Source organism: Capsella rubella, unplaced genomic scaffold (assembly GCF_000375325.1).
Source record: "Capsella rubella cultivar Monte Gargano unplaced genomic scaffold, Caprub1_0 scaffold_3, whole genome shotgun sequence".
Lineage (NCBI taxonomy): Eukaryota > Viridiplantae > Streptophyta > Magnoliopsida > Brassicales > Brassicaceae > Capsella > Capsella rubella.
In genome coordinates this window covers 8735465-8762568 of record NW_006238921.1, presented here as the reverse complement: position 1 = coordinate 8762568, position 27104 = coordinate 8735465, and the positions used below count along the sequence as shown (strand labels likewise).

The window sequence follows — 27104 nt, the reverse complement described above, 5'->3', positions numbered from 1 at the left end:
TTATGCTTCTTTGGACGACGTGTTTTGGTTACTGGCTTCTTTTGAGATCGCACTAATTGCGCCGCGCGAAGCGTCCTTTCCCTCATAATGCTTACGTGGTTCCCGGTAGTCTTCACGTTTTCGGTCTCGGGGTGTAGGACGGTTTGCCCCAGACTTCGCCGCTAGTTTGGCATCTTCCTCTTCAAAAAGCGCGTATCTGGACGCACGATGTAGCGCGTCGTCGAGATCTTTCGGCTCACGGATGGCCAAGTCTTTTCGCAGGGACGATCCTGGAATGAGCCCCTTGCGGAAAGCGGCTAAAGCGGCATCCTCTGGGACTGATACTTTGGCCAGCAAATTCTTGAATCGCACCAAGTACTGTTGCAGAGTTTCGCCGGCTTCCTGGGTTGTGTCCCAGAGATCGATGCTAGATGCTCCGGGTTGTATGAAATGTCGGTAATGCCGGAGGAAAGAGGTCGATAGCTGGGCGAAATTATCGATCGAATTCGGGCTAAGCCGAGAAAACCAGGTGAGTGCATTGCCGGTCAGACTTTCGACGAATAATTGGCAATGTCCTGTATCCTTCTCCTCGTCGGAGAAGTGTGCTTTTGTGACTGCGGCCATGAACGCCGTCATAAAGGTACGTGGATCCTTATCCCCGTCGTACGTCGGCAGCTTGAATTTGATATGCGGAATTCGGGCTTGAGTGATGCGGCTCGTGAAGGGAGTTCGCTGTGTTTCTTCGAACATACGGTCGATTTCAGGGGCCGAACTGGAGACCCGATGGACCTGAGAGTTTATGTCGGCTATCCTTGCGTACAGATCTTCCAGATCCCGATTTCGACCGGAGCTGGGCGCGTCTGCAGGTTGGCTGGACGCTGTTACCAATGCTTGGGGTCGGGTCCCGGTTGGCGTAGGTCTTACGCACGAGCGGCCAACTGACACTGGAGGTCGTAACGTGCATCCTCCGACCGGACCGGGGGCGAGGGCGTCGAGACTTACGTCTTGCCCGTTAGATTCCGGCGTACGATTACGCATGATCGTATCCATCCGGTGGTCGGCTGCCGCGATTCGGTCGTAGATGTCTTTCGTCATGCTTCCGAACACTATGCGCAGGTCGTCCATGGATACGGTTTGCTGAACCGGTGGGCCCGCTGGGGCGACCTGAGCGAGTTGTGGCTCGTTCGTAGGCTTACCTTCGGACCTTCGAGGGGCGGTCGTATTGCCTTCCACTTCGCCAGTTTGAGGACGCTCGGTGGTTTCGACTGGTGCCGGGAGATCCATTTGACGGACTTCTTCCTCGATCCTTTCGTTGAAGGTCGAGTCGTTAGTAAGGGGCTCTTCGTCGAGCTCCTCGTTTGGACGTGAGTCAACAGGCCCGAGTTGCGGAGACATCTCGAGGTGGATTGCTTCGTTAATCGAGTTGAGAGAAGTGTTACTCTTGAAAATGCTTTCTAGAAAGGAAAAGATTCCCCCCCTCCTTCTAGCGCCAATTGTTGAACCAAGGGTTCACACAATGAATTTATTAAGGAAAGGAGAATAAATTCACTTTGAACAATCTCTCAAGAACTCGAATTGAAACGGATTAAAAGGATTGACTCGACCTAGAAATGAACGATTTAGGGTTTGCTCAAGAACAAATGAAGAACTAGGGTTTTTGCTATTAAATGATCGATGCCCTAGAATAGAGACATCTTCTCCCTTTATACGAGGGATTTAGGGTTACAATAAATGCTCCTCTTCCTTAGATTTTCGGAAGATATTATCATAAATATTCGATTAGGGTTTGCGAAACCCTAATGATCCGAAGTCGTCCATTCCATTTTAGGAATAAAGCACCCTTTGCAATAATTGGACAATAAACCGGGATTCTCCGATTTATTGGTTTAATTCGATTCCGTCTTGGTTTAGGCCGGTATGTCGTTGGTGCTAATTCCTACAGCAACACATCATATAAAGTTGTTTGAGTGAATCTCAATGTGGCTTCACTTCAATCAATATGTTATAGCATTAAAATCATTTAGATAATCAAAAGAAAATTAATTAATCAAAAGTAAGCAAAAAGTAAGAACAACGTAAGAAAAATATGAGGAAAACATAATTATGTTTCATAAATGTCTGGCGTTCCAAAGATCAAGAGGTACATTCATTTCTACTGTAGATTACATCTTATAGAAATTAATTTTTTTTTGTCTTAAAAAACAAATAGAAGAAGAGCTAGATTTGGAAACAAACAAATATGCACATTGGCGCATGATTTTCCAGCTCGTTTACATTCGCTGTTATATGGTTTGTCGAATGATGGTATGCTCTTTTTTTACTGTATAAACTTGCAAAACCGATAACACACATACGTTAAATCAGATTTATTAACTTATGTTTCATATTTCGAACTGTAGGTATGAAGTATTCAGGCTATCCAGTGATTGGAAACCATAGCGACCTGATGTCATCAGGAAGTTGTCTGGATAGCAAAGAAGATGGTTTAGCCACGGCTTGTCCCTGGGACTCTCGTGTACATGGCCAATTTTTCCATCAGACCACGTTCACCATACCCATTGAGAACGTTGAAGAGTTTATCAGCGACATCAAAAGTCTGGTGTATTAATCCGGTATGTTCAACCATCATTTGCATACTTGGTCATCGAATTTGAGGGTATGGAATTCGAGTTTACATACTACAGAAGCAGAGACCCGTTGATGCCCCGTATGTATGAAGATTATCTCGAGGAGATTGAGCAGATGGGTATGTTCAAGTACGGGGGCCTACCACATTGGGGTAAGAACAGAAATGTTGCATTTATCAACGCCACTGAGAAGTACAAGGATGCATCTCAGTTCTTGAAGATGAAGCAGATGTTCGACCCACTACAACTATTCTCGAGTAAATGGACGGACGCAGTATTGGGTCTAGGAGGCGACCTTACAAGAGATACAGAAGGTTGTGCACTGGAGGGGTTGTGCATCTGTTCCAAAGATGTCCATTGTTCCCCTACGAGAGGTTACTTCTGTCGACCTGGGAAGATCTATAAGGCAGCACGGGTCTGTGCCCACATATGAATCGTTTAACTTATGTAAAAATGCTATTATTGTTCGGGTTATAAATATAATGATAAGGGATTTACAAGTGTTTTTAAAAGTTTTGAAAAGATTTACCACAATTATAAAGTTTTTAAAGAATTATTAAAGGATTTACAAATATTGTAAAAGGTTTACTAGAGTTTTTGAATGATTTTTTAACGGTTTTACAAGGAATTTTAAAGGATTTAGTAAGGGTTTTAAACATATTTACAAGATTTTTTTAGGAATTTTTAAAAAATTAGGCGGAAATTTTTTTTGGTAGGAATATTTTTTTTTGTTACAATGAATATTCATTTTTTCATCATGAGTACCATTAACGGAGCGTAATTTAGTCATTTTGTACCTAAAAGATGATATTTTTGAAAATAGACGAGAGAAGAGGGTATTTTTACAGAGTAAAGAGCAAATTTCAACGTGAACAATTTCAAAAGTGTATTTTTATACTTCAATTTTGATAACAAATGAATTTCAACCTGAACTAAATATTTTTTTCGAATAAATAACATGAACTATCAAATTTGTGCCAAAATCAACATTGATCGGGATTATGTTGATCAACTACGGTGAGTCAGCTATCATGTATGCAGATTTTGCTGATCATATGTCACATGTACAAATTTTGCTGAGTCACATGCCATGTGTCAGGAATTAATTTATGTTTTTTTATTTAAAATTTTTGTATCTAAATTTTAAACGAATATGAAAATTTTGCAAAAACAGAAATTTCAATTAATTTTAATATTTGGTGTATAACATAAATAATGCAACAGAGATTTTCGGTTTTACCTTTTTAATATTTGGAGACACAAAACCAAGGGCATACAAGAGCTTCAACATAAACCGTAAGACAGACAAATCAACTTCAGGAACCCGTAAACAATTTATAGATTATTTCATTGTGCTTCTCATTTTTATATTTGCTACTAGTTTTTCGTAGTTTATAAACAGACCTATTATTTTTGTTCAAACGGGTTTTGTTTAGATAATAATAATTTTGAAATTAGTTGTTTTAAATTAAATTATTTGTTTCAAGAATTATTATTTTTATTATATTTTGACACATGTTGTACATGCAACATATGACTCAGCAAAATATGCATACATGACAGTTGACTCATCGTTGTTGACCGACATAATTTTTTTTTTTAATAAAGAGGGTATATTATTGACTGTTTTAAATGATAATGAACAATGTTTTTTAATTTCACGATATATTTTTTTTCATTTCTTAATTACTTTTTTTGGCAATAGATTTCTTAATTACTAGTAGCAAAATTTATGTGCCAAAGCAGAATCACAAGATTTTTCTTTCCCAAAAGTTGTTATTATTTTTCTGTTTTTGGTCAACAAAATTATTGCTCTTTTAAAAATGATACATTAGCAATAAATTTTTTATAATTTTGTAAATCTTATACTTCCCTTTTTTTCTTTATTGATTTGACTATAGGATTTTAAAAAAAAAAAAAAAAAATTTGATGGCATAAAAGTTCCTTAAATATACTTATATATACATGTATGGGCTTGAAAACGAAGACATATCAAAAGAGAAGAAGAATGAGAAAATTGGTGATGAAGATGTTTACTATTATTTTCATATTGCTTGTTGTGCGAACATCGTCGTTAAGACCTTATCATGGATGTACCCGAGACAAAACTTATGAAGATTTAGTTTATTGTTCTCCGTCTTTGAGGCTAAATTCACCATTTATTCCTCCAATACCTCAATGCTGTAAAAACTTAAAAATTGACAAGATGCGTTGTCTTTGTAATGCTGTCAACTCCCAATTTATCCAAGTTTTTGATGTACAAAAGCTCAACAAACTATCTCACGCATGCGGCAATCTATTAATTCCCGGCTCTTATTGTGGATGTAAGTAAAATTATAATCACTTTCAGTATATTCATTTTTTTTTTGGATCTACAACATATGATGTAAATAACATTTGCACACTAAGTAAATCCATTTTCTTTTTGCACAATCATTTTTTGTTTCCATCTTCAATCTTATATTGGTCTTTAATGTTCCAGTATACAAAGTTCCCGGTGGTGCATGAGAAAAGGAAAAAAAAGAAGAAGAATACTTATTCAATGGCTGTTTAGCATTAATGAAATAAAACTAATATTATCTTACATCATATGTAGTGAAAAAGGACCATATTTCATCAATAAAAATGATTTTTTTTTAATTTTTGTTCGTACTTTTTAGTAATTGACACGAGAGAGAAAAAAAATCAACAATCCATGTCTTACGTGATTATTATTAGAGATATCTTGGGGAACAAGATGTGTATTTTGCGAACCAACTATTATGAACCGTGAACGTCCATTATTGAAGTGAACCCGTGAAGCGCAAGGCGAAAAATATTCTAGAAGTGTGATAAAGATTAAAATATTTAAAATATTTACTTAATCATGTTTATCTGTTTCTTCTTCTAATTAGGTTAAACATAAATCAATTCTCTAGAGATTAAAGACTCACGACAATAAAAAGTTTTCTCCCAAATCCTTCTTTAGATATTACAATTATCTTATATTTGTTGTGGATCAGGTATTTTATGCCTTTTCTGGTTTTTCGTCCTGCAGGCTCTCTCAACTCAACCTACACGAAGAAATTGCACCATAGTCAATTCTTATGGTGCATTTGTGGACGGTGCGACATGCGTTGCTTCCATGAAAGCATATCCAACCACAGAGAAATATCTGCTGAATGTCGTAGCTCATGGACCGCAAGCGAAGCAGAAGATGCGGGTGGTGGCTCAATTCTCCCACAGAGTTTCTGAACTATACACTAAGGAATGACGGCAGGCTAATCAGCACGGAGTTTCTGAACCGTACACTAAGTGTAAACGTGGGAGGCAATGACGATCACGGTTCAGAGTGGTGTATCCTTGCGTCAACTCATAGAAGATGCTGCAAAATTTGGACTAGCATTGACATTGGCACCACAATGGTGGGGAGTGACGGTAGGAGGGATGATGTCTACTTGTGCACACGGGCCACGGCAGTACTTGGCATGGTGATGGATCTGCTTTTCATGACTATGTCACTGAGATGCGAATGATTACCCCTACGGCCTATGGGACTGCGCGCAGCACACAAATGATATGCCATGGTTAGACTTCTCAATGGCAGCAACGTCTATGATTTAGAAGCCTCTATAGTCTCTCTTGGAATGTTTGGTATCATCTCGCAGGTAAATTAAAGTTAGTAACTTAACTTAGTATTTTTTTTTCTTCGGAAAAGGCTTACATACGTAACACTTTACAAACACATTTTCTATCAATTATATTTTTCTTTTTCGAGTCTGTAAAATTTTGTATTTTTTCAATGTTAGATTTATCTTTTTGCTTAAAATTTTCTTATGTTTTGCTAAAAAATTTCTTATGTTTTTCTTTCTTTTTTTTTTCTTTTTTCTTTTGATTATTTACATTATTTCAATAATAACTTAAATTGATATCTTTTGGTGTGAACAACCTTAATACATATATTGCTCTCTTGAATATAAATTTATTGAATTGATCAAAATCAATATTGGTTATTTGTGATAAAAAAAAGTCTATAAACTATTAAAAATTTAAAATGATAATTCTAACCTAGAAAATATAATTTCTAATATGAATAATACTTCAAAAACTATATCTTGTAAAAGAGAAATGAAGATATATATAACTCGTGCTTATCTAAATACATCAATTCTCGATGGAATCTGGAACACCGTCTAAACAATAAAAAATCTAAATTTAGAGTTTAAAGTGTTAGTAAAATATTTTTTAGTTTATAATTCTAGTGAAAAAACTTCGAGGTTTAAAATGCTACTAGCTCAGTGACACTTTAAAGGTTACAAATGTGATTTTCTCTATTTTATTATATAAATTTTGGTTTCAAAATTCTTAACTCACAAAATTGTGACACATGTCAAAATATAAGAGAATTTGACACATATAAAAAATTCAACCAATTAGATTTTGACATTTTGTTAACAATAATATGAAAAATTTTAAACGAAAATACATACTTGAATTAAAATAAAAGTAAAGTAAAAGGTTAATGAATATATCATACATTTATAAAATAGTTATGCAACCAGAAAATAATAATTTTATTATGATTTCAAAGTTTTAATTAATAATTGCAAGATTTAAGTGTCAAACAAAATCCCAAAATTTGTCTGTACCGAAAAGTTGTTAATATTTTTCTTTTGTGGTCAAAACAATATTGTCGTTCTTTTAGTAATGGTAAATTAACAATAAATTTTGTATCATCTTTTAAATAGTAAATAGTACTAGTAGTATCTTTCCTTTTCCTTTTCTCTTAATTGTGTGGACTATAGGTATATTTGGCTATAGTTATTTTTCATAATTGCTGGCGTAAAAGTTCCTTAAATATACCTATACATGTAAGGACTTAAAAACGAATTCATATCAAAATACAGAATGAGAGAATTGGTGATGAAGATGTATACTATTATTTTCATATTGCTTGTTGTGAGAACATCGTCGTTAAGACCTTATCATGGATGTACCCGAGACAAAACTTATGCAGATTTTGTTTATTGTTCTCCTTCTTTGAGGCTAAATTCACCATTTATTCCTCCAATACCTCAATGCTGTAAAAACTTAAAAATTGACAAGATGCGTTGTCTTTGTAATGCTGTCAACTCCGAATTTCTCCAAGTTTATGATGCAGAGAAGCTCAATAAACTATCTCACGCATGCGGTAATCTATTAATTCATGGCTCTCATTGTGGATGTAAGTAAAATTCTACTCATGACTTTCAGTATATGCATCATTTTATTTAGGATCTACAACATATGATGTAAATAACACTAAGTAATTCATTTTCTTTTTGCACAACCATTTTTCATTTTTCATCTTCAATCTTATATTGGTGTTTTGTGTTACAGTATACAAAGTTCCCCGTGGTGCATGAAAAAGAAAACATGAATACTTTTTCAATGGTTGGTTTACATCGATGAAAGAAAACGGATATATCTTCAATTATATGTTTCACATCATATATATGTAGTGAAAAGTACAATATTTCATCAATAAAAATGAATTTTATTTGTTCTCATTTTTTAGTAATTGACACGACAAACATAAAATCAACAATTTATACTTGAGTTAAAAAAAAAATCTCTGTTTAAGATAAACAAGCAATAGAGCCTAACAAGCACTAATAGACCACACCACACGCAACATAATTTACACATTGGTTAATGTTGGTTTTCTGTTTTCCAATTTAGTCGTAACGAATTGAAACAAAGTTTAACCATGCCTAAACCAATTTAATTCGAAATCTATACCTGATTAAAACCCCAAAATAAAAAAGAAAAAAAATCCCAAATCATTTTTCGTTTCTTGGTGAACCCTAATCGCAAGTTTCTTAATCGAAGAGTGTACGTGACCCAAAAACACCAAATCCGATGACGTTCATCAATAGGATCATGGTTCCTTACAAAACTTAATTTATCATTTTTTCAGATTTTAGATAGATTTATTTGAAAATGGATTTAATACCCTTCATAAGGTTTATTATAAAATGTAATTTCGTTTTAATACTGTTTGTGAATGGTAATTGGTAAAGAACAATGTTTTGAATTTCTTAATTAATAATTGCAAGATTTATGTGCCAAAATAAAATCACAAGATTTGTCTGTTCCTTAAAGTTGTTAATCTTTTTCTGGTTTTCGTCAAAAAAACATTGTATTAGCAATAAATTTTGTATTATTTTATAAATACTACTACTATCTTTCCTTCTTTTTTTCAATAGGATTTTATTTATATTTTATAAAAAACATTATATATATTGTGTAAGGAATTAAAAGACAAAGACATATCAAAAGAAAGAATGAGAGAATTGGTGATGAAGATGTATGCTATTATTTTCGTATTGCTTGTTGTGATAATATCGTCATTCAAACCTTATCATGGATGTGCCGTAACTAAAGGTTATGAAGATTTAGTTTATTGTGCTTCATCTTTGACTCTGAATAGACCATTCGTCCCTCCGATTCCACAATGCTGTCAAAATTTAAAGATTGACAAGATGTATTGTCTTTGTGATGCCGTCAACCCTAGATTTCTCGAAGAATTTGATGTCAAAAAGCTCATCAAACTGTCTCACGCATGTGGTGATCTATTAGTTCCTGGCTCTTACTGTGGAGGTAAGCAACATTAATTATAACAACTCTCTTTAAGTATATTCATTTTGTTTTGGAACTACAACATATGATATGTGTAAACTAACATTACGACTAGACTCTTACGTAAATTCGTATTTCATTTTCAATCTTATATATTTGGTATTTTGTGTTCCAGTATACAAAGTTCCTGGTGGTGGTGCATGAGAAAAGAAATCAAGAATACTTTTTCAATGGTTGTTTGACATTGATGAAAGAAGATGGATATATCTTAAATTATATATGTTTTTATGTTTTACATGATATATTTCATCAATAAAAAGGAATTTTATTAATCGTGTTCTTAATTTTTACTCATTGACACGAGAAAAGCAAAATCAACAATTCATGCATACGTGAGACTTGAAAAAAAGGTTCCCAAACTTCCTCCACCTGAGTCTGATAAACCCACACGTACGCAACAGTCCATTCTTGAGAAAACATAAAAAAGACATTCCGTTTTAATAAAGGGAGATGTTATTGATTGTTTTTGAATGGTAATTAAGAACAATGTTTTGAATCTCACAAGATGTTTTTTCATATTCTTAATTAATAATTGCAAGATTTATGTGCCAAAATAAAATCGAAAGATTTGTCAGTCCCCAAAAGTTGTTAATCTTTTTCTGTTTTTGATAAAAAAAAAGAATTGTTTGTTGCTCTTTTAAATATGGTAAATTAGCAATAAATTTTGTAGTACTTTCTAAATACTCTTTTTCCTTCTTTTTTTTATTGTTATAGGATTTTATTTACTTTTCATACTTGCTGGCACAAAAAAGTTCCTTAAATATATTTATATATACTTAAAAGCGAAGACATATCAAAAGAGAAAAAGAATGAGAGAATTGGTGATCTCATATGATGTAAATAACATTACGTACACTCACACTCTTAAAACATTACATTATAACCTTTATTTCGTAAACATATACAGTACCTTTATTTGGTAGTGTTAAGTATCAAATGTAACACAATGTCACATACATAGATAAATTAAATTTAAACCACAACTGTTCATTCACTTATTTAATTATGCATTTATAATGGTCAATCCAAGTAGCAAATTGAACTGTGCCAACACATTTAAAGGTAACTTGTGACTTCATATTCATGCTCTATCTTCAAAGGCGATTCATTGGATACAGGTCGTTCTTCAGACCATAACTCCATGTTAACGGTTCCAAAATCCCAGTGGACAATACATTTGAAGACTTGACTAACATCGAACTTGTTTACCAGCCCTAGATTGAGGCCCTTGTCCACCAGCATCCATTCACCTGCACAAATGTTACAGTTGATCAATAACGAAAAGTTCTTCGCATATTTAAAGTTGCTAGTTTTATAATATTCTTTCTATTAGATAAGAAAAATGGGAAGAGCATGAAGGTACTGACCATGTGGGAGGTTGTTCCCTTCATATAGTTTCTCTTCAGAATCTGGCCAAACTTCATGCTTTGAACCATCAATCGATGTGAATGAGACAAACGTATCAGTTGGATGCAAAAGTGTGAAAGTTGGATGGACTCTTAAGCATACCAGCCTACATCGTTTAGTAACCAGACCACCAAAAATAATGTCATTATCAGACCAAACAAAAAGAAAACAGAAAAACCAGTCCTAATCTTGACTCGCAAGCAACCTACTATCTGCAAAACCCTACTTAAATAACACAAACAAGATTACTATATATTGGTGTGACTGCCAGATCTTAAGCCTCTCTTAGTAGAACGACTTAGATATATTTTTGCAAAAGCATAGACATTGTGGCAAATAAAAGAAAGTGTGAAGGAATCACGCAAACCTTGAGAATCCACCAGAACCAGCTCCAATACTGCGGGCTTCAATGCTAGAGGCAATCCGAAAAACCCGGGGATTATCATTAGGTATACTTATTTTACGTCGAAGAACCAGTCCACCACTTATATCACCTTCTAGGGTCAAAGATTCTTCTTCCCCAGCATGTTCCAAATGTCTCCTACAAGAGAGGAAGCAACCAATTGGGTGACATAAATAAAGATAATGAAGAGAGATAGATTTGTGTTCATGTCAACTTTAATTGCATGCATAACACATGCATATACGGGAGAGAACCTCAAAGGAACTCACTCAGTGACATTATATTCCTCAGTACATCCAGCTGAACGGTACTCAGTACCACTATACTCTTCATACCCATTGATATCTATCCTGCTATGAAGCCATTGAACTCCTGTAAATTGTAATCAACCAGAATTATAATCTTTTCATATTCGAAAAGTCAATATGGACATAATCAGCTCATTCTAAAGTTTCTATATAACTAACAATTTTACATTTACCACAGTATGAAAACATTTTATCAGTATACATTACCGGATGGAACATGTTTCATGGACCATATCCTTCCACCAATCCAAGGAACTATATTAAGTTTCCAATCACCGCTGTTTAGCTCAACTGGCTCCTTTGAAAGTTCCATACCCTTTTGTCCAGGTAATACTTCCTTCTCAGGAATCAGGTTTGTATTTTCTACATTCCAATAATACAGATGTAATTAATCCTTACTATAAATGGAAAGCTTATTATACAAGTAGCTATAGAGAAAACTAAAAGATGAGACTTACCCATATGAAGTTTAAAGCACTCATTGCTTGCGGATATCAACTCTGAAACTTCACTTTCCGAAGGCACCTCAATGTGAATAATTTCTCCATCCGTTCCCCAAGTGTCAAGCTGTTTAACATTACCTAGATTCAATTATTTTGAACTTGAAGTTATATACACTAAAGGTTTTTCAACTAGAGAAGGAGCAACACCATTGCACCGCCTCCAAGTAATAATTGGACATGAACACGGCGCTTTGGCCTCTGCCACTCTCCTTCAGTTTTTAAAATCTTGACAGTAACAGTGGAAGAGTGTTGCTCAGCAATATAGTGTGTAATTAAAAATCTGCCTTTAGTGTAACCATATCCATCTCCATCATCCTCAAACAAGACGCCTTCAGCTCTCCCTAACCGAGACAATGTAAAAAAATACATAGTTATTCTCTTTACATTATGATATCTATCTCTGTTATTTGATCAATAAGCATAAACAAGACTAAGATCGAGAAGCATATAACTTACCATTTTCATCTAACGACACAAGTAGTGTCAAGTCATCTGACAAACTAAATTCCCCAACATGCAGATGTGGAGGAGCCAATGTTATGATGGATCCACCTTGTAAATATAATGTCGGTAAATCCTAACATCATGAAACGAACAGTGTCTAAAAAATTAAGAGAAAACAAATTAAGTTATTTCCCCAAGAAAAAAAGATGAAATCATGTGTCAGTGACTATACCGGATGTGAATCTTTAAAATCAAACCTCAACCAAGTTCCCCTAGGCAATATGTGCTGCAACTCGTGTGATCCCTGAGTAGACGACGTGCTATAGACAACGATATAACAAACCAAATACAACTTGATGAATACAAATGTTTTCTAGGATATTAAACTATAGAGGAGCACCAAGAATAGTTAAATACCAAATTTTCTATAGGTATATATTTACAAGAAATTAACCTTGCATATATAAGAAGTGGACCCAAAAGAAAGGCATTTTCAATAGTTCTTAGCCGAGAATCTTTAGGATCTGCATTTATCAAGACACAATAAAAAAATGAGTATGAGATTTGATTGCATAAGTTCAAGAAATGGAATACAACGCAACGTTTTAGAGAAGCATACCAGCGAAAAAGATTGGAGCTGCAACTGGAGCACCAGTTGTATGAGAAATGTAGAATAAGGTGTAAAAATGTGGGAGAAGTTGGTAACGTCTCATCAATGCGGCACGACATACTTCCTCACACTGATAAATAATACTAGAGTTCATAAGTGACATAAGTAATCGCAAATTATGAATGGTTAACCATTTTTAAGAGACTATAAATTTATAAAGTTATCCTTTATGTGTTTGGTCATTAAAAAAATATGTTTAATTTATAGCTCTTATAAGATTTGCTAGCAGAAAAATACCTCTTCTCCAAATGACCATGGCTCATGATCATCAGTGGCCACCTCAGAATGGCCACGACAAAATGGAAACATTGCTCCAATGCCCATCCAACGTCCAAACAGCCGCGGAGTTGCATTGCCACCAAATCCACCAATGTCTGGCCCTGATAAGGGCTGACCACTAAGCCCCTGAATAGAATTTAATGTAATGTGTCATAGTTAAAATTAGTTTATGGTTTGAGCAAGAAAATCTTTATTATTTATTAATGATGTAGCAAACACCTAATAAAATACTTACCAGCTGAAGTACCATGGATATAGACATATGTAGATGCTCCCAGTTTGAAAGGTTATCTCCTGTCCATGTCGCAGCATATCTCTGGCTACCTATGAATCCAGCCCTCGTCAATACAAAAGGTCGTTTATTCTTATCAGCTAGCTTCATCCCTTCATACGTTGACCTTCCCATCAGCGTCCCGTAGACCTAGACAGCGAAAAGAAATTGAAAAAGTTAACTTGAAGTGCCTAGCAACGTACTTACAACATGCACAAAGACAGCTACCGCATGTAAAAATAAGTTTAGTCTTTAGACAAACGGTTTTAGTTTTGGAGACCAACTACATTTTACTCTAGATGCACTTCAAATGTTCCATTTCTTTCTGCTTAGATCAAAGGCAGGTCCTTTGCCTCCTAACCCTCAACATATACACACACAATACCATGTTGGAAGGGTTATAATCCATAAAGCCAACAACCAACATCATACTCATATAAAATCAGACATACATAGGGAATATTGGAGATCAGAGTAGATAAGAATGTTACATTGTGGTAGTGTGAATGGTTTTGAACACCTCCAAGCTCATCATCTCCACCATGAATATTGTTCTCGGGCATTGTCTTTGTAACGGTCTGGCCATTGCAAAATAAGAACGCATGAAAATTTGGATAAAGATTTTAGTTAAAAAATAACAAAAGTTCAAAGAAAAAAATTACGTTGAAAACCGCTGGCTCATTCATATCGTTCCATATACCATCAACACCATTTGACATAAACTCCTTAACCATATTAGCCCACCAAGAGCGAGCTTCAGAATTAGTATAGTCAGGGAAAACACAAGGCCCCGGCCATACTTCACCTAATGAAACCAGACATATATCAGAGGTTTTTGCATAGATACAGAATATATAACATGACAAAGCCAGCATAAAACTCATAACATCAAAGTGATATATACCAATAAATGGCTTCCAATCTTCTTGTCTAACCCAAACATTATTTTTACTTCCACTATCGTAAACATAATAACCTTCCTCCTCCTTTATCCCAGGGTCAAGCATCCAGACCGCTTTGAAACCATTATCATGGAGATATGTTGCCAAAGCACTAAGATCCGGGAAACGCTCCTGAACACACATATTATTAGATTGTGGGCTTTCAACCTAAAACCAATTGGCAATGAGTGAAGAGGCCCATATCTTATATATACCACTTAAGATCCTACTCAACTTCCAATGTGGGATATTATTATCCCTAATACGCCCCCTCGAGATGATGGCTCTTTTTTGCCATAAATCTCGGTATGTTCGGGCATGAATCGGTGGGCCAACTATTGGGCCAGATCGATTGTGGATTGGGTTGAATATGTGCGGACCGGGCTCTGATACCATATTAGATTGTGGGCTTCCAACCTAAAACCAATTGGCAATGAGTGGAGAGGCCCATATCTTATATATACCACTTAAGATCCTACTCAACTTCCAATGTGGGATATTATTATCCCTAATACATATATATATATATTTTCATAAAAAATTCTTATAATGTGCAATACCTAAAACTTATAAACTTTAGTCTATGTAAACCATGGTAACCAGATAAATTTTATTGATCTAAACAAATAAACATGCCTTGTCAAATGTGAAACAACGAAAACCGTCCATGTAGTCTATATCCATCCATATCACATCACAAGGAATCTTCTTATCTCGAAATGTTTGAGCTATCTGTAACCATCAAGGTAAAAGTGACCATAGAGTTGCATATCCTCTCTTTAGCTTCACTAAACAGCCAGAATATGAACAAAAACACTGACCTCGGTTACTCTCTTGTCAGACATATAACTAAAACGGCATTGGTGGTAGCCTAAAGCCCACCTTGGAGGCATAAAAACAGTTCCTGATAAGTAGAAATGTAACTTAATTTAACATCAATAATATTAACTAAGGAGAAGCGAAAGAGATATAACATAAGTAAAGACGAACACCTAGACTCAAACTACAAATTGCATAGACAATGAGTGACAAGGACTAGTAGTAACATGTCACTTGTAGTCATTGAAACAAAGTTGACAGTTTAACTATATAGAGTTGCAATGGCATAAAGAAGCAAAAATGAGAAATTACCAATGGCATGGGACAAGGACTCCAAGACAGCAGTGGGTGAGGAGAATGAACCAAAGGTGATTATAGGATATGATGTTGGTGCTATAAATCTTATACTTGCCTCTTTCCTTAGATCAATCTAGACAATAAAAAATATGTCAATTCAATGAAAAAGATAGATATAGGTCCATAAAAATTAAATGGCTCATAGATATACCTCACACTTTCGTGTTGTATCAGCAAGAACCCCTAGTGTTTGTCCAGTGCGAAGGACTACTAGTACCCATGGATGTGACTGGTACAGTGGAGTGGTTCCAGGGCCATATCCCCATGCATCAGTGTTCCATGTAAATACCTGGACATGATTTTACTCACCAAATTAATTAGGTTAACGAATTGATGATGGTTGTTCAAGTGAATGACTCACCCGTTTCCCTGTTCTCTCCAACTGTCCACTAACTTCTCCCGTCCCATAAAACGATGTGCCAAGAGAAAACTGCATCACAAGTTAGAATTAAGACTTAGGAGTGACATTGTAAGAAATCTTTTGAGAAAATAAAAAGAAATAGTAACACTAACCTCAAAAGTGACAACTTGTTGGCCCTGAAGACATTCACACGTAGGAATATATGCCGGAACATGGTGACTCACAATTGGCGTTTCCCGTTCTTTGCTGTTCTTAAATGAAACACTAGGAAATGCGGCTTCCTTATGCTCCACGGAACAGTCAAACCTAAAAACTCCATGCTCCAAGATTGGCTCATAAATCATATCGGTTGGAGCCATATCTATAGTTTCCGAGTTATCTCCACTTATGGTTATCAAAACTAGTAATTACTCCTTGTGTATAACCCTTTTGTTCTGTTTGACCTGTCTCCATGCAAATAAGACCATAAAGAAACAATAAGTCTCCATCTAACGTTTAAATACTATACTATAAGTCTATAACTAATCTACCATCATTCAAAACTCCAAAGCAAGGTTCTACATAGATTGTCATCTAAACCTGAACAAACTGAGGAAAGCAGAGAAAAAAAAAAACCAAAAAAAATGTATACGGAGACTATAAACCTAAGACCATACTCATTGGAGGTTCTTATGGGTAAGATTTATCAAAGAGGGTATGTTATATAAGATACTCTCTTTGGCAAATCTTACCTATAAAAACCCTACAATGAGGATGCCCTAAGTGACCAAAGTGACACGCGAGTTTTAATGTGGTTTTTGAGTTCAGGTTCTAATCAAATCTATATTCACTTTCATCTAAAGAAAATTACCAAAAAAATTGTTGCAATACAAAAAAGTCACGCCCAACATCGAATAATCGAATTAATCCTCCGTAAATAAGTGTCCAAAAATAGCTGTAATATCCAAAGTCAAACTTTAAAAAATATAAAAAAGCATAATCTTCCATATAATAGAGATATGGGTGATGAAGGATGTGCCAAAAGTTAAAGCGAATAGAAGGATCAGATCAGGAGAAATGTAACGGAGCAAGAAACAACCTGAAAGTGCTCTTGACGATGAGTTCAGCCTAAGGAAGTGAGCGACCATAGACCATTAACGAAGAAGGTCCAAGGTCAAATTTCTATAATGAATTAATGACGATGATGATCATACTCGCAATTATAATAAAAACGAGATTGGCTGATTATTATAATTAATACTCAGTTTCCACCATCTTTTATTTGCCTCTTCGTATTCCACCATCTTAATATAATATAAAGATTCCGTAATATATCATATTTGTTGTTTATATGATAAAAAAACTTGGCGTAAACAAAAAAAAAAGTATAATCAAAAGATTTTAGTACAAATCAAACTTTAGTACATTTTCATTGACATATATTAAAACCTTCTTTTTTTAGCATTTAAAGGAGAAAACAGTACTATGATCTAATTTTATTTTGACAGAAATTTTATGTTTCTGAAGTCTAAATAATACACGACATATTTTGGTTTCTTGGAAAATACATGAACAAGACACAATAGTTCAACTTAATATCGTACTTGCTTTTATATCATCAGTTTCAACGTTAACAAAAGTTAAATCGCTAGATAACATAATAAATATATGAAAAAAGATAAAATCTTTGACGATAAATATTTTTTTATTGACCACTATAACCACTAACATAACGATTCAACCGCGACGTCGTTTATGGTGGACTTTGTTTGTTTTTTTATATGTAACAAAGATAACAACGTTGTGTACTATAGTTTTAATCTCAAAAATCCATTCTGCTTTTGAGGCAGATGGAAACAAATTCAGAAAATATTCTATTAGGACTGGCAAATGTTCCACGAGGAGTTGAGGACCATGACGCAAGAATATAATATTAGCATTGAAAATGTTCTACGAGGACCACGACCAAATAATTTACAAGTCACCTAACAATAATGTATTGGCTATTAAGGCATGTATGAGTAAACTGTGTATTTCTCAAAAACGAAAGATGTTGAACACTAGGCAGCCCCTAGTCAAAACCAAGCATATATGCTTATTTAGGTAGCGAAATATCTGATATAAACAGTGTTCGCATAACTGAGATTACAGTGTAAAGCTTAACCACAACTGTTCATTCACTTATTTATGCACTTATAATGGACAGCCCAAGTAGTCTACGCAGAACTTTTCAAATACATTTATGAGAAACTTGTGACTTCATATTCATGCTCTATATTCAGAGGTGATGCCTTGGAAACAGGTCGGTCTTCGGACCAGAGCTCCAAGTTAACGGTTCCACAGTCCCAGTGGATAATACATTTAAAGACCTGACTAACATCGAACCTGTTTACCAGCTGTAGATTGAGGCTCTTGTCCACCAGCATCCATTCACCTGAAAAGAACAGAGAAGGATATTGTTCGCACAAATGCTATATGAACCATATGTTTAGAGAGGTTCTTTTCATCCAACAGGTATTATAATTAAAGTTGACAAGTAAGAAATTATCTTCAAGGTTTAAAGTTGCTAAAGCCTCTGTTGCTGGGGTTTTCTACTTTCTAGTAATTCTCTACTGTTAGGCTAAGTATCACATTCTTCTTTCTATTTCGGCTTTTGATTAACAAGAGAACGATAAGATGGGTGAACATACTTACCATGTGGAAGGTTGTTCCCTAAATATAACTGTTCTCCAGAATCTGGCCAAACTTCATGCTTTGAACCATCAATCGACGTGAATGAGACAAACGATTCAGTTGGATGCATAAGATAGAAAGTTGGATGGACTCTTAAGCATACCAGCCTGCAGCATTTAGTAACCAACACGAATAGAACAATCATTTTCCAGACGCACAGAAAACGTAAAGACAGGGAGTTTGAGTCATAATCTTGACTTGAAAAGGATTCAAGCTTTTACATATCAGTTGCCAGAAATAAAACCTCCTAGTGACTCATAAGCATTCTATTATCTGCAAAGTCTACTTGAATTATACAGCAAGATTACTATATATATATATTGGGTTTTCGTTGTTCTACTATAGTGGTGTAACCTTACAAATTGTCTTAGGTGTTTTAGTGTAGATATTCTCTCTGTTCCTTTTTCATTCTCACTATAACGATGTAGAAAAACTCTTGCGAAAGCATACGCATAGTGGCAAAAAAGGAAAGCGTGATGCAAGTAGACAAACCTTGAAAATCCACCAGAACCAGCACCAACACTACGGGCCTCAATGCTGGAGGCAATCCTAAAAACTCGGGGATTGTCTTTAGGTATACTTATGTTACGCCGAAGAATCAGTCCACCGCCTATATCACCTTCTAGGATTAGAGATTCTTCTTCTCCTGCATGTTCCAAATCCCTCCTACATTAGATGGATCCAAAAAAAAATCAGTAACACAAGTACATATAACACAAAGGGAACTTTGTAATTCATAACAACAATCCTCGCATACATGAAAGGTGCATGTGAGAAAGAGATTGTCAAAGTAAACTCACTCAATGACACTATATTCTTCAGTACATCCAGCTGACCGGTACTCAGTTCCACTATACTCTTCATAACCATTGATATCTATCCTGCTTTGAAGCCATTGAACTCCTGCAAATTAAAACCAACCAAATTGTAATATCTGCAAATTCTATAAGGCAACATGGACATAACCCGCTCAACAATTAACCATGACCTGATTCTTAGTTCATTATTACATCTAACACAATTTTACATTTGCTACATTAAGAAAAAAAAACCGAGATGTTAATCATGGCAGCAAAAGAAGTTTAGTGAAAAAGTTTATATGAAAACTAGAAAAGAAAAGAAAAACAACCACTTTTGACAAGTGGAACAAACAGAAATTCACTCTCTCTATCTAGTTTGAACTAGCAGAGTAAATAGCATAGGTCATTATTCTTGGCTACACACAATATAAATTGGTTGATCACAGAACTTGCGTATGGTCGTGAGCCTCCTCCACAAATATGTTAAAAATATTCTCATTCATAAGCGATCTGCAACCTTTTTAAGCTTAATAGTAAACCCGAAAAACAGTTTGTCTGTATAATACCTGATGGAACATGTGTCATAGACAATATCCTTCCACCAATCCATGGAACTATATTAAGTTTCCAATCGCCACTGCTTAGCTCAACTGGCTCCCTTGAAAGTTCCATTCCCTTTTGTCCGTGGAGCACTTCCTTCTCAGGTATCAATTTTGTATTTTCTACATTTCGATATTACATATTGAAGTCACTATGCAAACTAGAATTCCAGTATAATTCACAAATTCATATTCAATAGGATATGTTATTAAGCTCCATATAAAAGTAAAAGCTATAGTTATGAGTAGTAAATACTAAGAAAGATGATGCTACTATACTCTGCAAAAGTGTACTGCAGTATGTATAGGTTCATGGAACTTACAATCTTATATGAAAGCAGGGCACAGCTCAATTAACCCAGTAAATAATTTAAAATCAAAAGCTGAAGGATGTAACAAGGTATTATAAAGAACTTGAAGACTGCAGTTAATAACCAGAAGAAATCAAGAAATACATCCTCAATAACTACAAACCTAATTATAAAAGAAGCTAGACACATATATAGAAGAAGAGATATACCCATATGAATTTTAAAGCGCTCATTGCTTGTCGATATTAACTCTGAAACTTCACTTTCTGAAGGCACCTTAATGTGGATAATCTCTCCGTCCGTTCCCCAAGCATCAAGCTGTTCAATGCTATCTAGATTCAAATGCTTTGAACTTATAATTACACATTAATATTTTAAGAAGAGAATGAGCAGTACCATTGCACCGCCTCCTAGTAATAATTGGACATGAACACGGCGTTTTGGCCTCTCCCACTCTCCTTCAGCTTTTGAAACCTTGACAGTGACAATGGAAGAATGCCGCTCAGCATTGTAGTGTGTGACTAGAAATCTGCCTTTAGTGTAGCCATATCCATCTCCGTCATCCTCAAACAAGAGTCCTTTAGCTTTCCCTGACAGAGACAAACAAAGTATTATCCTGATTATTGCAAGATTTACAACCACCAAAAAAACTTAAAGAGCTTGATACACAATCATGCGTGTGAACACTAAGGACTTCCAAAACTAAATGTTACATTATGAATTATTCTCTGGAACGATATGTCAGAAGGAATGCCATAATTCTGTTGTATTATGATATATTCTCTTTCCACGAGTTTCAGTAACATGATACCTATCTCACTACACAATACCTTTTTATCAGATAAACAGGTTGCAAAAAAGACTAACAGATGCAGAGTGGAAAGACAAATTATATTAAGATCATTGGTCTCTTCTTCTGGATCAAAAGCTAAACTTACCATTTTCATCTAATGACACAAGTAGGGTCAAGTCATCTGACATACTAAACTCCCCAACATGCATATGTGGAGGAGCCAATGGTATGATGGATCCACCTTGTAAATATAATGTTGGTAAATCCTGGCATCATGAAACGAACAACCAATATGTAAAATATATAAACAGAACATAAGTTCTTTGGCAAAGAATATAAAGACCACGATCACAACTGTTAGCAACCATACCGGATGTGAATCTTCAAAATCAAACCTGGGCCAAGTTCCTCTGGGTAATATGTGCTGCAGCTCATGTGATCCCTGATTAGACAACGTGCTAGACAATGATTGAAAAAAACCCAAAGACAACCTTATGAGTATCAGTGTTTGATATATAGAGCATTTTACAAGAATGATAAATTACACTTTTCCTGAAAGCTTTTGCAGAAAAAAGACTGAAGAATGAGAGATTATAAGGTGAGGAAATTTATGATGAAAATGGGGTTACTATTAAAGAAAGTTCAAAAATAAAACACTTGAAACACCATCATGATCAAACATAAGAAAATGTCAATCATCATGCCTAATAATTGGTTCTAGTTACTTCAACATTTTAAAAGTCCTAAATCTGAAAATCCACTCAAATAGCACTAAAACACTTCATCAAGTGGCCAAAATCAGAACACAAATAAAAAAAAAACAGAGCGGAGTCATGAAATCAGTAATCTCTGAGAAAGGGAAGCAATGATTTTGAAAATATTCCTACACGACTGCAAAATATATCGTTCCATGTCTAAATGGGAAGAACAAAACCTTGCATATATGAGAAGCGGACCCAAAAGAAAGGCGTTTTCAACAGTCCTTAGCCGGGAATCTTTAGGATCTGTATTTATGAAGAAACGGAAAAAAAAAAAAAAGAGTAAGACTTTATTGCATTAGTTCAATAGATGGAATACATTATTTTCGCAATCCTACCAGCGAAAAATATTGGAGCTGCAACTGGAGCACCAGTTGTATGGGCTATGTAAAATAGGGTGTAAAAATGTGGTAGGAGTTGGTAACGCCTCTTCAATGCGGCTCGACAGACTTCCTCACACTAAATAAAAGACAAAAATTCATAAGTGACAATAAAATCCTAGAAACAAGAATCATTTTTCTTTTAAGAGATTACAAAATTTACAAGTAGTTGCAGGTCATTAGTAGAAGAGGTAGTATTTTTGCGTGCATATCGTATGTACATTATTTCAGGTGTCTATCATTCTTATTTTTAGTAATATAAAAATGATTTACAAAAGCTCTTACAAGATTTGTAAGCAAGAAACTACCTCTTCTCCAAAGGACCACGGTTCATGGTCATCAGTGCCAGCCTCAGAATGGCCACGACAGAATGGAAACATAGCTCCAACACCCATCCAACGTCCAAATAGTCGCGGAGTTGCATTGCCAGCAAAGCCACCGATATCTGGCCCTGATAAGGGCTGACCACTAAGCCCCTGTATAATTTAATGTCTCGGAGTTAATAGGTGTTGCGACAGTTATTTAATGGAACAAGAAAGAAAATTCTATCATTCCACATAGTTCTTTGCCAAAACTAAGATAAACTACAGAACAACCATATTTTCACCATTTCAGCTGTTAGCTCTACCAAAGTAAGGAAATAAGTATGCTATAAGAAACATCGAAGCTTAAAAGAATAATAGACAATTCCTGATGTAAAGAAGTCACCCAAAGTTACTAGTCAGGGATATAAACTTTTAGATCTTCAGAGTAAAATTAGCACAAAATAAATTGATGTAAAAATCCCTCCATGCGTTAATTCTTTGATAAGGATACATCGATCCTGAAATTCTTACCAGCTGAAGTACCATGGATATAGACATATGTAAATGCTCCCAGTTTGAAAGATTATCTCCTGTCCAAGTTGCAGCATATCTCTGGCTACCTATGAAACCAGCCCTTGTCAATACAAAGGGTCGCTTATTCTCATCAGCGAGCTCCATCCCTTCATAAGTTGATCTTGCCATTAGCATCCCGTATACCTAGACAACAGGAAATCTTGACTAAGTTATCTTGAAGTGTCTAACATCGTACCTCCATCATGCAAAAGGTATTTTTTAGGCATCTATTTTCACTCTAGATGCACTTAAAAAGCCCAAGGTATTTAAAAGGGTGAAGGGAACCTTTTGGAAGCTGATAGAGATTCATATTATACTTTTAAGGAAGCTGATAGAGATCTTAAGAGCAGTAACAGAGAGCCATACAAACACAAGTAATAGTAATAGTCGTATATGTAATATGTCTATCACTCCATATCTGTATATAAACATATACAATACCACTCTAGAACGATGATAATCCAAGCACCCACCACATATTTCCATAAGTAGGATAACACCAGACATCCATAGAGGAACTTTTTATATTATAATAGAAAAGAAAGTTACATTGTGGTAATGTGAGTGGTTTTGAACACCTCCAAGCTCATCATCCCCACGGTGAATATTGTTCTCAGGCATCGTCTTTGTCACGACCTGGATGTTGTCAAATATGACCATATGAAAACTGGATAAAGATTCTGCCTAGACTAACAAAGGATGAACATCATAGAAAAAAATTACTTTGAAAACTGCAGGCTCATTCATATCATTCCATATACCATCAACACCATTTGAAACAAACTCCTTAACCAAATTCGCCCACCAAGTGCGAGTTTTGGAATTTGTATAGTCAGGAAAAGCGCAAGGCCCAGGCCATACTTCACCTATTGAAACCAAACATAAAATATCAGCAATTTATGTAGAATTACCAAATTAACAAGATAAGTTAGCATAAAAATCGTATTATGGAAGTCAAATACCAATAAATGGCTTCCCATCTGCCCGGCTAACCCAAAGATCATTTTTTTCCCCACTATCATACACATCATAACCTTCCTCCTGCTTTATTCCAGGGTCTAGCATCCAGATTGCTTTAAAACCATTATTATGGAGATCTTTCGCCAAAGCACATGGATCTGGGAAACGCTCCTGAACATGGTATTCCAAAAAAAAATTATAATGTCAACAAAATACTTCTAAGGCGTCTATGTAAACCACTTGGGATGATCTTTTAAGAAAGACAAAAAAACATGCCTTGTCGAATGTGAAACAACGAAAACCATCCATGTAGTCAATATCCATCCATATCACGTCAGAAGGAATTTTCTTGTCACGAAATGTTTGAGCAATCTGGAGTCATCAGCACACTGATCAGAATATGACAGCAAGGCCCAAATTTTTTAAAAAAAAACTGAACATAAAATTTTATTCCTCTGATTAGCTTCACTACACAGCCAAAATATGAACAAAAACACTGACCTCGGCCACTCGCTTGTCAGACATATAACTCCAACGGCATTGGTGGTAGCCTAAAGCCCACTTTGGAGGCATAAAAACAGTTCCTGAGAAGAAGAAAATTTCAATAATTCACAACAGAACAAACTTTACTAAGGAGAAGTGAAAGAAAGAACAAAAGTAAAGAGTAAATAATAGTCAACATACAAATTACATTAACAGAGATCCTTTCTAGAGGGATTAATTCCTAAGAGAAACATGTCACTTTTAGTCACCCAGCCACATTAACAGAGAACATATGAAACGTTTCAATGGCACAAAGAAGCACAGTTAAGATGCTAAAAAAAGAAGAAGAAGCAGTATTAAGAAATTACCAATGGCGTGTGAGAGGGACTCCAAAACAGCAGTGGGTGAGGAGAATGGACCAAATGTGATTATAGGATATAATGTTGGTGCTATAATTCTTATACTTGCCTCTTTCCTTAGATCAATCTAGACAATTAAAAAATATGTCAATTCAATGAAAAAGATAGATACAATACTCATAGATATGATGTCCATAAAAATTAAATGGCAGTAGCTACAATACTCATAGATATACCTCACACTTTCGTGTTGTATCAGCAAGAACCCCAAGTGTTTCTCCGTTTGGAAGGACAACTAGTACCCATGGATGTGACTGGTATAACGAAGTTGTTCCAGAGCCATATCCCCATGCATCAGTGTTCCAAGTAAACACCTGAACATTATACTCACCACATTAATTAGGCTAACGAACAGATGATGGATGTTTAAGTAAACGACTCACCCGTTTCCCTGTTCTCTCCAACTGACCACTAACTTCTCCCGTCCCATAAAACGAGGTACCAGGGGAAAACTGCATCACAACTCAGCATTAAATGAACTACCAGTATCTTCCTGGATCATGTCACAAATGTCTATCAAGCTCAAGATAGAAACACTAACCTCAAAAGTGACAACTTGTTGGTCCTGAAGACAAGCACAAGTAGGAATATACGCTGGAACATTTCGAGATGCAATCGGCTTTTCCCGGTCTTTACTGTTCTTAAACGAAACACTAGGAAATGCAGCTTTCTTATGCTCAACAGAACAGTCAAACCGGAAAACACCGTGCTCCAAAATCGGCTGGAAGATCATATCACTCGAACCAATCTCTACAGATTCCGAGCTATCTCCACTAACAGTCATTCTAACTAAAGATTTCTTCCGGTTACTTCTGCATGCAATGTGGTTGTACTAGTGTAAGTTCTGTATGAAACATCTCCAACACAAAAGAAAGCATAAAGAAACAATTAGTTATTAACCAAAACATTCACCTAAATATTCGATTTCAATTGTTAGCTTAAAATTTTGATTTTTTCAATATAGGATCCTAATAGAATCGATTTCATATAGTCTTCACCAGAAATATGGTTGACCCAGAGAATCAAACTAACCCTTCGTATGAGAGATATGATCAGAAGAAATAACAAAGACGGAGCCAGAAACAAACCTGACGAGAGGGAAGGATCTAATCGAAGGAGACGGACCGATCGGATTCAGCGATGGAAGAGAGCGTCCATTGAAGTAGAAGAAGGAAGAAGCTTGAGTTTTGCTAGAGAGTGATGATGACACTGCTGCTTGTGTCAGTAATGATCTCTCCATTGGAGGACACTTAGCTCAATTTTTTTTTTTTTTTTTTCCCCTTGTTGTATTACCTTTAAAAAGTAATATCATATAAGTCATTTTCATTTTTGTTGAAAAAATATAATTCTAATCTGTTTATTTTTTTTTTTATACAATGATATTGTTTTGGTTAGTCATAAAATTAAAAAAGAACTAAACCAAGAAAAAAAAACAAGGAATCATATCATTTAAATTGTACACCTTAAAATCTTTACAGAAACTTGAAATCTACACCATAATTAAAAGAACTTGATGTAAATATCTTGTATTGTGTTATTGGTTGCAGGATCGTGTTGAAAGAGGCAAACGACGGGGCGATCAAGATTAAGAGCTTTGGCATCGTTTTTTCATTTTTCTTGTTATGTTTTTATGTCTTGTATTTGAACATCGTTGCCATACCATTATAATGAAGGTTTCAGAGCTTAAAAAAAAAAAAGAACTTTACTAGTTAGTCTTTACAAATATTATATTTTAAATTAAAAAAAAAAAAACTAAAAACTTTTTATTAAATATATTCTAGATCGTGAAAATATCATCGAATGATTTTTAAAGTTTTACTCAAAACGTTTGAGATTTGGAGAAGAAACGTCTATTGGATTGTGTGTGGTCTTAACAAATGTTAGATCTAATTAATTTTAGTTGAGCTCTCAAAGAGGCTTGCACTGCAAAATATTGGAAAATAATATGTATTTTGGAGGCCATGAGAGTGAGTTTCAATTAT

At 35.1% G+C, this 27104-nt stretch overlaps 6 protein-coding genes across 7 annotated transcripts; 3 read left to right on the top strand and 3 right to left on the bottom strand.

Moving 5' to 3' along the window:
- Positions 1-1374, bottom strand: LOC111831459. Its single transcript, XM_023785600.1, has one exon. The coding sequence runs from the start codon at positions 1372-1374 to the stop codon at positions 1-3; it is 1374 nt and encodes a 457-aa protein (XP_023641368.1).
- A 1006-nt stretch (positions 1375-2380) lies between these two features.
- LOC111831458 (probable L-gulonolactone oxidase 4) lies at positions 2381-3039 on the top strand. The gene is given in 2 exon segments (XM_023785597.1): positions 2381-2573; positions 2576-3039. Coding segments are annotated over 2 exon segments (657 nt in total).
- A 1596-nt stretch (positions 3040-4635) lies between these two features.
- LOC17892719 lies at positions 4636-5114 on the top strand. The gene is made up of 2 exons (XM_006299839.2): positions 4636-4930; positions 5089-5114. Exons 1-2 carry the CDS (start codon positions 4636-4638, stop codon positions 5112-5114), a joined length of 321 nt encoding a protein of 106 aa, XP_006299901.2.
- A 3796-nt stretch (positions 5115-8910) lies between these two features.
- Positions 8911-9424, top strand: LOC17891850. The gene is made up of 2 exons (XM_006298909.2): positions 8911-9227; positions 9382-9424. The coding sequence occupies exons 1-2, from the start codon at positions 8912-8914 to the stop codon at positions 9408-9410; spliced, it is 345 nt and encodes a 114-aa protein (XP_006298971.2). The 5' UTR covers position 8911; the 3' UTR covers positions 9411-9424.
- Positions 9425-10319: 895 nt separating this feature from the next.
- LOC17893873 (alpha-glucosidase 2) lies at positions 10320-16434 on the bottom strand. The gene is given in 21 exon segments (XM_023786751.1): positions 10320-10516; positions 10634-10779; positions 11041-11214; positions 11346-11448; positions 11592-11747; positions 11843-11951; positions 12035-12224; positions 12340-12464; positions 12564-12651; positions 12929-13071; positions 13239-13406; positions 13516-13701; positions 14043-14129; positions 14214-14356; positions 14456-14624; positions 15129-15224; positions 15314-15396; positions 15624-15741; positions 15820-15957; positions 16030-16098; positions 16182-16434. Coding segments are annotated over 21 exon segments (2892 nt in total). The 5' UTR covers positions 16389-16434; the 3' UTR covers positions 10320-10322.
- Positions 16435-18024: 1590 nt separating this feature from the next.
- On the bottom strand, positions 18025-26380 carry LOC17893582 (alpha-glucosidase 2). 2 transcript variants are annotated; one of them, XM_006296822.2, is made up of 23 exons: positions 26211-26380; positions 25664-25934; positions 25506-25574; positions 25299-25436; positions 25072-25189; positions 24722-24804; positions 24497-24592; positions 24223-24391; positions 23984-24126; positions 23810-23896; positions 23219-23404; positions 22691-22858; positions 22341-22461; positions 22179-22248; positions 21615-21702; positions 21390-21510; positions 20848-21041; positions 20661-20769; positions 20108-20263; positions 19542-19644; positions 19234-19407; positions 18703-18848; positions 18025-18442 (listed from the first exon to the last, which is right to left on the bottom strand). In XM_006296822.2, the coding sequence occupies exons 1-23, from the start codon at positions 26360-26362 to the stop codon at positions 18249-18251; spliced, it is 3156 nt and encodes a 1051-aa protein (XP_006296884.1). In that variant the 5' UTR covers positions 26363-26380; the 3' UTR covers positions 18025-18248. The 2 variants fall into 2 exon arrangements, with proteins under 2 accessions (XP_006296884.1, XP_023641670.1); XM_023785902.1 differs by having other exon boundaries at positions 25664-25966; positions 26211-26301.
- Between the last annotated feature and the right edge of the window lie 724 nt (positions 26381-27104).

Bases quoted from the DNA above. Each gene is read 5' to 3' on its own strand.
- LOC111831459 (XM_023785600.1), bottom strand. From the start codon at position 1,374: ATGTCTCCGCAACTCGGGCCTGTTGACTCACGTCCAAACGAGGAGCTC.
- LOC17892719 (XM_006299839.2), top strand. From the start codon at position 4,636: ATGTTTACTATTATTTTCATATTGCTTGTTGTGCGAACATCGTCGTTA. The intron at 4,931-5,088 runs GTAAGTAAAATT...TTAATGTTCCAG, and splicing joins TCCCGGCTCTTATTGTGGAT to TATACAAAGTTCCCGGTGGT.
- LOC17891850 (XM_006298909.2), top strand. From the start codon at position 8,912: ATGAGAGAATTGGTGATGAAGATGTATGCTATTATTTTCGTATTGCTT. The intron at 9,228-9,381 runs GTAAGCAACATT...TTTGTGTTCCAG, and splicing joins TCCTGGCTCTTACTGTGGAG to TATACAAAGTTCCTGGTGGT.
- LOC17893582 (XM_006296822.2), bottom strand. From the start codon at position 26,362: ATGGAGAGATCATTACTGACACAAGCAGCAGTGTCATCATCACTCTCT. The intron at 25,190-25,298 runs GTATATCTATGA...TTAATTGTCTAG, and splicing joins ATACAACACGAAAGTGTGAG to ATTGATCTAAGGAAAGAGGC. The intron at 18,443-18,702 runs GTAAGTATGTTC...TGTTCTTTTCAG, and splicing joins AGGGAACAACCTTCCACATG to GTGAATGGATGCTGGTGGAC.